Source organism: Delphinapterus leucas, chromosome 16, assembly GCF_059928025.1.
Source record: "Delphinapterus leucas isolate spDelLeu-1000000601 "Yukka" chromosome 16, BTC_Dleu_Yukka2, whole genome shotgun sequence".
Classification (NCBI taxonomy): domain Eukaryota; kingdom Metazoa; phylum Chordata; class Mammalia; order Artiodactyla; family Monodontidae; genus Delphinapterus; species Delphinapterus leucas.
In genome coordinates, this window is record NC_143144.1 from 75358587 (window position 1) to 75369621 (window position 11035).

General features: G+C 46.3%; 1 protein-coding gene, 1 long non-coding RNA gene and 1 other non-coding gene across 4 annotated transcripts; 1 reads left to right on the forward strand and 2 right to left on the reverse strand.

Moving 5' to 3' along the window:
- Positions 1-56: 56 nt before the first annotated feature.
- LOC149747333 (uncharacterized) lies at positions 57-10064 on the forward strand. Its single transcript, XR_016388182.1, has 3 exons — positions 57-667; positions 1118-3241; positions 6219-10064. It is a non-coding gene; the product is annotated as an uncharacterized LOC149747333 (long non-coding RNA).
- PRDX3 (peroxiredoxin 3) lies at positions 2232-11035 on the reverse strand. Of its 2 annotated transcripts, XM_022568626.3 has the most exons (7): positions 10927-11035; positions 9424-9559; positions 7761-7902; positions 6730-6865; positions 5787-5890; positions 3541-3706; positions 2232-3215 (listed from the first exon to the last, which is right to left on the reverse strand). In XM_022568626.3, the coding sequence occupies exons 1-7, from the start codon at positions 10960-10962 to the stop codon at positions 3162-3164; spliced, it is 774 nt and encodes a 257-aa protein (XP_022424334.1). In that variant the 5' UTR covers positions 10963-11035; the 3' UTR covers positions 2232-3161. The 2 variants fall into 2 exon arrangements, with proteins under 2 accessions (XP_022424334.1, XP_089754353.1); XM_089898227.1 differs by lacking the exon at positions 3541-3706.
- On the reverse strand, positions 2618-2690 carry TRNAA-CGC (transfer RNA alanine (anticodon CGC)). The gene has a single exon. It is a non-coding gene; the product is annotated as a tRNA-Ala (tRNA).

Here is an 11035-nt window from a genome sequence, read left to right on the forward strand (position 1 = left end):
GAGCCCCGCCCCGGGCACGCGCGCGTCCCCTTTCCCCGCTTCCGGGGCCGCGCGCCCGCCGCTCCTCGGCATTACGCGCCTGCTGTTCCGGCGCCCCGGGCCCCGCGCTCCTGCTGTTGCCGTGAGCCCACCTCTCCCACAGGTCAAGGCCTCCCACCCTTGCTCCGCCCTTTCGGGTAGCCTGGTCGCCTCCAGGCCTAGAGGGGTCACCTATGGAACCCCCAGATCACGGTACCTACCGCGAAGACCCGATCAGGTGGCGTGTGGCGCCTTCCACAGCCTCGCCCTGCGCTCCTGCAGCGTCCAACCACCCCCCCCACCCCGCAACCCCAGCACAGGCTTTTCGATATCACCCTCGAAAATCCCTTCAATTGCACCTAAAGTCCAGCGTACACGGGATCAGGGTAGTCAGGACTCGCTAAATAATTTGCGTGGCCCAGTGAAAAATGAAAACGTGGCGCCCCTTATTAAAAAAAGACTGCGAATTTTCAAAAGTCGATATCAGAGCATTAAACCGAAACCCCGGGGCCCCTCTAAGTTAAGTGTCGGGCCCTGCCGCCAGCCCGTGAAGCTGGCCCTGATTTGAGTGCACTATCTCTCTCTCTGCCCAAGGGTTTTTCCCCAGCGCCGGGGCAAATCCAGCTCCTTCTGTTGGATACCAGATCAGGTAGGGACCATCTGCAGAGAAAAACGTGCCTTCTTTCCGCCTTCCACCCCATCCCCCAGCACTGAGGGGTGGGGGGTTGTGTGTGTTTGTGGAAGACGTGTGGATGTTTAGGGTGTGCAGGGGGCTCCTCAGGAGTCCTGGGCTGGGGACCCAGCACCATCCACTACTTGGTTGTGTGACCCTGGTCAAATCACTATCTCCAAATCTACCTTCTCATCTGTAAAATGATGACAGTAATTGTACCTATTTTGTTTTTGTTGTGGATCCAATGAGATAAAACATGTAAAAGCCCTAACAGTGCTGGCTCAGTCTGGGCCACTTACAGGCAGCTGGCCTTTGCCCTCCCTTGCTTTGCCTTCCCCTCTGGGAACATGAAACCAGCTTATCGGAGGCCCATGTGGCCTCTCAGCTCCCACTTCTGCTCAGCTCACTTGGCTCACTTTTCCATAGGCTTCAAGACTTCATCTTGTCCTCCAGGAAGACTTCCTTGATGCCCATAGCTGGGTAAGGTGCCCCCTCCTCACTGTTCCCCAGTGTTCTATGCCCCAGGAATGTATCTGTTGCACCACAGTTTAGCACACCTGTATTATCCTGCTGGCTCTCCCTGCAAGTGTGTCACAGATCCAGCCCACCTGACCTGCTTCCCTCTCTGGACTGTCTAGCCTTAACAAAGGAGCCAGAGTGATCCTCTTAGAACAAGTTGATGTAACTCTTCTCAAGAACATTCCTGACATTTCCCATCTCAGAATAGAATCCAAAGTCCTTAGCTTGCCCATAAAGCACTCTGGGCTCCCCATTACCATGCTTCTTCACAGCTCTGGTCACATGGCCCTTCAATTCTTCACCCACCCCAAGTCCACCCTTGCCTCAGGGCCTCTGCACCTGCCATGCCCTTTGCCTAGAACCTTCTTATCCTCCTTACTTCCTCACCTACATGTTTTATCTCATTTGATCATCAAAACCCTAAGATAGGTACAATTACAGTCCTCATTTTACAGATGAGAAAACAGACCTGGAGAGACTGACTCCCTGAAACCCTTTTAGAACACACCTGCAACACTCTGCTCTAGTCCCTTGCTCCACTTTATTGTCCTTCCAAACATCCTATGTATTTTTTTTTGGCCATGCCACAAGACATGTGGGATGTTAGTTTCCCCCACCAGGGACTGAACCCGCGCCCTCTGCAGTGAAAGCGTGGAGTCTTAACCACTGGACCGCCAGGGAAGTCCCCCTATGTATTTTTATTATGTTTACTCCCTCTAGAATTTAAGTGCATAAAGGAAGGGGTGTGTCCTTTCTGTTCACTCTCTTGCCTCCAAAATAGTACACAGCATATGGTAGGAACTCCAGGATTTATTAAAATTAACAAATGCTTCCATGTTTCTTTTGCCCCCTAAACTGAGTTTCTTGGATGTGGAGCCAGCATCTTATTCATCTTTGTAGCCACTGAGTTCAATGTTCAATAAATGTCTGTTGATATAATCAGAGAAGGAAAACTAGAGTCCCACAGCATAAGCTGAACCAATAAATTAATGGTGTTAAAAATGCAAGTATTAAAAAAAAATGCAAGTATTTTAAAATGTTTATTTTTATATTTTTTTACATTGAACACTTCAGGAAATAAAATAATTACCATGATTCAAATGCATGAATGATTCAAATTCAAAATGCAATCCCTGGAGTCAATAATTATCCTTTATAATTATGCCCAATAAATATTAGAAATGTATGTAGGCACTAAGTCAGCTAACAAAATAAGTAAAATAATTATATAAGGTATAAATCTCTGGACTGGGGAACATGCATGGTCAGTTAAGTCACTTGGCCACTGTAGGTGGTTTTTTAAAAAACATGATTCACATCTGCTTCAGTCACATACACATTCATTGCAAGTGTTTTTTGTTTTTTTTTTTTTCCCCTGGCCACACTGCATGGTATGTGGGATCTTAGTTCCCTGACCAGGGATCGAACCCATGCCCCCTGCATTGCGAGCACAGAGTCTTAACCACTGGACCACCAGGGAAGTCCTGCAAGTGTTAAATTAGACCATTGATGCTAACAACTTAAAACTATGATCTTAAAAGAAAATTCAGTTTAAAAAAAGAAAAGAAGAAAATTTCAGGACCTTGATCAGAAGCTTTTGATGCCTGTCATACTACGCTAGTGTACACAAAGGTTCAAGTAAGGCTGATAAAGAAGAGTTGTTTCCTTTTCCCTCTGAAGACATGATCCAAGAAATAGGGGAACTGCACATTCTATAGCAACTAGCCACCCATCCATACACTGCTAATAAAGGACTCCCTACATTAGTAACTAACCACATTTTAAAAGCCTTGGCCAATGTTACAAAAACAAAACATTTAGAGTAATATTTACGAATCCAAGCATAATTGTTTTTTTGCCTTCTATACATAATCATCTTTGAAATGCTGAAAGTGAGTTCCAGCTGTGGTTCTTTTCTGGCGTGGGAAGCTGCAGGTGCATATCGGATGGTCTACTGATTTACCTTCTCAAAATATTCTTTGGAAGCAGTCGGATGGGGCTTGATCTGAAAATACAAAAACATTTCACTGGGTAAGTGACTTTATGATCTCAAAAGTGAGTTGAAAGCCATCAATTTTTAATCTAAAGTTCTTTAACTTTTTAAAGATTGGTCTGTTTCCTTCAAAATACCTGGATGAAACTTACATTAACAGCCTGCCTGGTGCCTGGTCCCACCCCCACCTGCACCAGCTTCACCCATTTGCACACAATCTACACCCTTGCTCCAAGGGTGGGCTTCTTTCGTGGATATTCCAGGCCAGCAGCCCTTGAGGCAGTGAGGACCTGGGACCCTCTGCTGGGGTCCCATTGCTTTTGGAAAATAAACCTACTGTAGGAGAATCTGGTGTCCAGTCGGCTGGGCAGACTTCTCCATGGGTTTCTACAAACTGGAATGCCTTCACCAAGCGGAGGGTCTCTTCCACGCTTCGGCCCACTGGGAGATCATTGACGCTCAAATGCTTGATGACTCCGTTGGGGTCAATTATGAAGAGACCTCTGCATCAGAATTTATCATCATCAGTATTTCAACATTACCAGAGCTAGAAAGACTCTAACTTCTACCCCTTTTTGTCTTTAATTATCCTTGATAGAGCACTTATTAATAAACTCTATCATATGCTTAAAAATGGGGTTTTCCTTGCTATACAAACAGCTTATCATCTTATTGATGACAGGACTGGACAAGGCCACCATGGAAAACAGGCAGTACGGTCACATTTACAAATGTGACCCATATGTCGCAGAATCTGTAAGTCACTGAACTACAGAGAGCAAAGACTTCTTACTAGTGATGTAGTAAGCATTCTTTGGGCTGCTGCATCAAATCTTGGCAAGAAACCATAGGCAACTGGGAAGGGACAGAGATGTATTTTATCTGTATTCAGTAAGTACTTATGAAATGAGTGAATTCTTGCGTAGGGGGGGGAAAAATCCCATGGGAAAATTTACTGGCCTTGAGGCTATGCAGAGCAGAAATCTAAAGGAAAAACGAAGCCCATCACTTTTATTTATTTTGGTTGCCCTGAGGGACAGTTGGTACAGGAAAAACAGAATGAGTGCTTAGTACTATTCCATTATTAATAGTTTTCAAAATAATGAACTGGTTCCCTGGAACTCTCCAAATCATCGATTTAAATATATTTGATGTGTTTCAATCACTTCTAGTTATTACTTTTATTGTCAGATTGTCCAAGCCCATCACTCTTTGTCACTTGGCAGCAATGTAATGAGGTGACCCACCCTGGGGTCTGTGCTCATCTTCCATATGAGTGTTGGTGTTACTATGACATATGCAGATGTCATAAAACTCCTAGGTTTTTAACTGTCCATCTTTAAAAGGGTGTGGCATTCCAAGTGTTAATCACTCAGGAAAAAGACAAGTTAGAGAAAACTCAGAAGATAAAAAGGTGGTTCCCCCTCCCTGGGCCTGACCTTTGGGGGTCTAGGCTTTGAGGCTAAGGGGTCCTGGTGCATGCCCCTGCAGGGTGCAGCCAAGGTGGAGTCCACCGTTTAGATGCAGACACAGGGCTAGGATGGATCAGGGCCCACAGACTCCAGAAAGAAAGCCTCATCTTACAAGTCAGACTCGACTCCTCTCCCTTTGTCAATCCTGATAGTGAAACCAGGAGGGAGGTAACTGCAAAATTAGCAGGACTCTACAGGGAAGGACTCTTCCCTTGGCGCCTCTGTCAAAGCTAGGCTTTAGTTTATTAACGGAAGACCGTAATCCCCTTGGAGTCAAAAAGGCCCAAGCTCCAAGGTGGCTCCCGGAGCTAAAATTTCAGGTGTAACCCAAGCAGGCCAGACGTCAGCTACAAGAGCAAGCAGGTGAGCGGGTTCAAGCCAGCCCCCAGCAAAACTGTGAGGCGCATCCAAGTGGGGTTCTCGCTTCCTTCCTGGAGGTAAAGTTTTGCCCAATCCCTCCTTCATTCAGCAGCCATCAAGACGCCAGTTCTAAGGCCTAAGTTCTCATCCCTCCCGGCAAGGTTGACAGGCTGGGACAGGTACTAGAACCTGTGCCAAAAACTCTGTAGCTGCCTCACCTTATTTAATCCTCACAACCAACCTGGGAGGTACATTCTCATTTTAGTTACAGGAAAAATGGGACTCCAAGAGGTTAAATATCTTGCTCAAAGTCATACAGCTATTAAGTAGCTGAGTTTAAATAAATTCAAACTCCAGTCTGGTTCCAGTGCTTGTACAAGATCCTAACCATTCCAGAAAACGGACTCCTACCCTTGCTGGCCAACCCCCCACCCCCCGCTCATCTCCAAACAGTCTGATGGCTTCATCACCAGGAGTGGCTCCCAGACAGGGAGAGTGGAGCAGTGTGACCATCAAGACATGATATCTTTCTTCAGAAACAGGCCCAGGGTGACGCAGGGGGCACACATGTCTCAGCCATTTCTGAAAGACTGCCAACCCTTGCAGGAGGCATCCATCAGTGCTTATTAAAAGACAAATTAAGGATTTGGGGTTCTAAAAATTCCCTACCAAGGTGTCTATAAATCCCCTGTGAAGTAGGATGATGCTAAACATGAAAACCAATTTTAAGTTCATAAGAAACAGATCTTACCGTAGTGCAAGGCCGGGATCTTCTAACAGCACACCGTAGTCTCGGGAAATCTGTTTAGTCAAATCTGACAAGAGTGTGATGTGCATGTGGCCCAAACCGCCATTCTAGTAAAAATGCAAACAGGGCTGGTTGTTATACTGTGGCTCCCGCAGCATCCTCGGCCAGGCAACACAATGTCTGACTGACGGTGGCAACGGACAGCGGTAACCGAGCACCAACAATGGGCCGAGCGCTGCTCTAAGCTCTTTCTGTTGTCTCACTTCCTCCTCTAAGCATCCTGGAGTAGCTACTATCATCACCACCACCGTACAGATGAGAAAACCGAGACACACAAAGGTTAATTAACTTGCTCCAGGTCACAGCTAGAAAGGGGCAGAGGCAGGATTTAAACCCAGCTGATACTACAGACCTTTCTTTTTCTAATTCTTACAGTATCCTTTTGGTTGAAGATTAATTTCTGAAGCATAAAAATGGAACAGTTTAAAAAAAAAAAGAATACTTCGAATAATTTGATTGATAGTCCAGCAGCATAGCTAGAAATTTTGATTCTCCCAAGCAAGTTTCTAGGCAAGAATACTGACCGTGGAGAGCAGTGAAATCAGAAAACTTAATCACTGTCCCACATGGCTCGCAGGGTCCCGGGGACCTACAGGGTACACGTGAGAGGGAAGGCAATTAACCCCAGCTGTTCCCCTGCCCTGCAGAGTCTGTTCTCTGTTACTGTTTGTACTCTGGAAAATACAAGTGTAGTGGGGAGTAAATAAATGCAATGTTAAAGGAGATATGGGTGGGTAGAGTTTAACAGAATTTGCCAGTAGGTTAGGCCTGACAAATAGCCCATTTCAGACTAGTCATGCTTTAACAACTTCTACGTTGGTCTTTAATGGGATCATTTGAGTTTTTAAGATCACAAGTGCAGACACAGCGTGAATGATGTTTATACCTTCCTTGGTGTGTTTATCCAGGCCAGGTGGGTGAAGTGGGAATCCACTGACACTGCAACGACTTCACAGTTCACATCGTGAAATTCATTGGCTTTGTCACTGAAAGCAATAATTTCTGTAGGACACACAAAGGTGCTAGGAAAAAAGGGTAGAAATTTTCATCAGAGAATTGAAAAACAAGGCTTTAAAATCTGAACAATAGGTGTCTAAAAACTAGTTCAGGGACTTCCCTGGTGGCACAGTGGTTAAGAATCCGCCTGCCAATACAGGGGACACGGGTTCGAGCCCTGGGCCAGGAAGATCCCACATGCCACAGAGCAACTAAGCCCATGAGCCACAACTACTGAGCCTGCGTGCTGCAACTACTGAAGCCCGCAAGCCTAAAGCCCGTGCTCCACAACAAGAGAAGCCACCGCAGAGAAGCCCACTCGCCGCAACCAGAGAAAGTCCGCACGCAGCAATGAAGATCCAACGCAGCCAAAAATAAAATAAATAAATGATTAATTTAAAAAAAACTAGTTCAGTTTGCTTAAAGGTGAGAAAGGCAAAATGGTTAACCATCCTCACTGGACTCCTGGTCACAATGATACTCCAATTAAAAAAAAAGATTTATCACCTTTCTATTTAAGAATCATATTTAAAAAATGGGGGTGGGGAGGCATATTCCAAGAAGACAAAATTTTATCTAAATAAAGTAGCTTCATGAGAAAATTCATTTTATCCTTACTTTTCTCATTTTCCCCCCGAACCAGTGAAAACTTCCTCACAGACTGGCTTACAGGAACCACTACTCCAGAGTCCGTACATTAAACCCCTGCCCCGTTAAGAGGAATGCCACTTCATCCCCTACATTTATCACTTGTAAATTAGCTACAGATGGAAACTGTATCAACAAGACCATCAGTGATAAAGGGTCAGCAGCAACCCTCCCCTTGACAAGGGTAACTAGAGACAGGCAATGTCAGCGGGGAGGCAGGGATCTCTGCTTGCTCTCAGGATGACATTAAAGCATCACAGAAAATACACTTACAAATCCAAAGGATAGAAGAAGAGCACTAAATATTTCCCCTTAAAGTCATCAAGGCTTATTTCTTTGAACTCTCCATTGACAACAGCTGTACCCTTAAAATAGGGCGCATGCTGGGTGACGGCAGGGGCATGGCATGAGGAACCTGAAAACAAAACATAGCACACACATATATAGTTCATGTGTTAAGCCAAGCACTTATTTGATTTTATTTAATCCTCTCACAGTAATTAATTAATAGTATAATTAAAAGTTCAGTTCAATTGTACATCTTAGGTAATTTTTTCTCTTTTCATAGTTCTAGACTGTACACAAATTCAAAGTGCTGTGGAAACTAAAAAGACAGGAGATAGTAGGGATGGAATGAACATAGAATTAAGGACAACATGACCCTCGAGGTGGATTCTAAGTATGGTTCGGATTTTGCCAAGACCAGGGCTAATGGCACAAAAGAACAGGGCAGGTGTGGGGAACGGCCCGTGGCAGAGCTTGATACAGAGAGCAGGTGTGCACGGAGCGAAGGCGTGTGGGAGACAAAGCAAGGCTGGTGAAGGCCATGCTGCAAGGGCCCTTATATATCAGGCCGATGAATCTGTTCTTAGAAGAGATACAGGAATCACTGGAGGCTTTCACGTAGGAGATGGATGATGGGTCAGCTGTTCTCAGGAAGATCAGTCTGTAGGGGACAGTAAGAGGAACAGGGAGGGGGGAGCCTGATGTTAGGAGGTGACTGCAGGCATCTAAGTGAGGGGTGTGGAGAGAAAGGGTACGGCAGAAGGAACAGAAAGAAAGGAAAGGATGTAAGAGCTGTGTCAGAATTGGAGAGGACATGCTTCTACCTGGGAAGGCAGGACAAAGGAGGCCAAGGGTCAAGATGCCTGGCTTCAAAAACAGGAGGAGCTGTTGGGAGGGGGGTTTGGGACAGGTGACAAGGAATGGTTTAAACCTGTGGCATCAAATCGCTACCAGAAATTTCTTAAAGCTCTGGGGAAGTAAAATTGTAAAATTTTTCAGAACATTTCACCCACAGAGGGTTTGCTAAAGTATATCCCCCGAAACCATTACATGTTAAATACACTCTTTTTAAAAGGTGGGATAGATCTAAAGGAGGCATTTCCAGATATGAGGCTGTACTTAGCAAACCTCATATTCTAGATAATGGAGTGTAAATCTCAAGAAATAGCTGTGTGTCACTCAGATCATGGAGCAGTCCATTAGACTGGCCTAACATGGCCAAGTGGAGCCAGCCCACAAGTCTGAATCCAAATGCCTTTAGAGGAGCTGCACTGTCAGTCCCCAGTCAGCTCACACCCTTCACACACAGCAGGCCCAGAGGCCTCTGAGTGTTCTCACCCCACTTCAAGTTCCCCAACACGGGATTAAAACCTCTGGAACCAACAAGGAAATGCGACACAAGGGCAGATTGCCTCAGTGATTCTCAGCCCTTGGCTGCACACCAGAATCACTTGGTGAGCTTTTGAAAAATACTGATGTTCTGGTCTCACCCCAGAGACTGACTCATTTTGTTTGGGGTGGGACTGGGGCAGTGGTATGTTTGCAAAAGCTCCCCAGGGGAGTCTAATACACTGCCAGGGTTCAGAGCCCCTGTACAGAGATGACACATGTTGCCATTTTCTGGTTCAAACCAAAGCATAACAACACTTACTGGTGCTAAAGGCGAATTTTGCTTGAGCAGAGCCAGACCACAGTGCATTTGTCAAGCACGTTCTTCGAGAAGCAGCAGGCCGAAGGGCTGCAGAGGCAGAAATGCCCCAAGGAATGGCACTCACTTGTCGGACAAGCTAAAAAGAGAAACACTTTAAATTAGGAAGTATTCCCAGAATGGTGGCTGAATCCCTGCTGAGAGGGCATCAGGCCAGTAGTGGCCTCGGCTGTCCTTATTCCTGTGAACAAAAATACCAAACTCCAAACTCTAAGAGCATGGATTGAGTCTCCATGTTCTTAAAATTCCCTTCTGCTTCCTTATCCTTCAAGATTGTAAAGGGGGTAGGGGAGGAGGAAAGGGAGATGTTGGTCAAAGGGTACAAAGTTGCAGTTATGTAGGATAAGTCTTGAGATCTAATGTACAAGCATATTGACTAGACTTAATAATACTGTATTGAAGCTGGCAATATGTTAAGAGTAGATTTCAGGAGTACCCATCACACACAACGAAGTAACTATGTGAAGGGATAAGTCAATTGGTTTGACTGTAGCAATCATTTCATTGCGTATATCAAATCATGATGCACACCTCAAGTATTTTTTTATTTAAAAAAATATATAAATTAATGAATGGAAAAAAAGAAAAGACTGCAAGGCAGAGAATTATAAGAACATAAAGACTCCATGCTTTTAAGAGCAGCCCAGAGGATTCAGAAACCGGGAAACTTGGCCAGGCCCTGTGTATTAAGCCCTTTACCAGCAGATCTGCTGAGCATGTTCTACTATGGTCAAGGTTTTCCCTAGAAAAGACAAGGGCCTTCCAGCTCCACAGAGAAGCAAACAAGCAGAGCAAAGGTCAGCCTCTGGGAAAGTTTGGACAGGGCTCAAGGGAAACGTTTGCTCAATTTCAGGGTCCAGCATGACTCAGGAAGAAGAAAGAGGCTGCGAGGGCGGGTAGCAAGAGGGTACTAGGCTTTGCCTGGAGAAAACGGCCCTGGGACCGCCCTGGGTGGGGAGGAGAAAAGCGCCTTTTGCACGTAAGCATTTTGGTTACTTTGGCATTTTGGTTTTCATCCAGCATTTAAGTGGCTGCTCGCGGAAACATCATTCTTTCTTTGTTAAGGTGAGGAAAGTTAACTGAGGTTCGGAAAGGAGAAGTCACTTGTCCAAGGTCACAGAGTCGGTTACAGAACCGGGACCAGGGGCCAGGTCGCCTGCATCGAGAGCCAGATGCTTAGGTGGAGAGGGGACCGGGGACCCACGACCTGGAGCGAAAGGGATTTGGGCAGGGGACCACAAGAAGGGTGGGTGGGGGGAAGGGCGGCTCTGCGCAGGCGCAGGGAGCCTTCCGTAGAGGAGGAGGCCTCTGGTCCGTTACCCTCCGATATACTCCAAGAAGGGTGAAAGGCCCCAAGGCCGCAGGGGAGCGGGATCCCATCTGGGAAGCACGTTCCCGGAGCCCCCACAGTGTCTCCGCGCCTGTGCCCCGCCGCCAGCCACTCACCGAAGTCCGGAGCAACCTTCCCGCCACGGCCGCCATCTTCAGGGTGCACGGCACCCACGGGGCAGACGGAGAAGCAGAGGAGGCGGGGTCTACAGGGAGGGCGGGGCCA

Excerpts from the sequence above, each read along its gene's own strand:
- PRDX3 (XM_022568626.3), bottom strand. The coding sequence starts at position 10,962 with ATGGCGGCCGTGGCGGGAAGGTTGCTCCGGACTTCG. Across the intron at positions 7,903-9,423 it reads AAAATTCGCCTTTAGCACCA|GTTCCTCATGCCATGCCCCT; the intron begins GTAAGTGTTGTT and ends TTTTGTTTTCAG. Across the intron at positions 6,866-7,760 it reads TTCTTCTATCCTTTGGATTT|CACCTTTGTGTGTCCTACAG; the intron begins GTAAGTGTATTT and ends CTTTTTTCCTAG.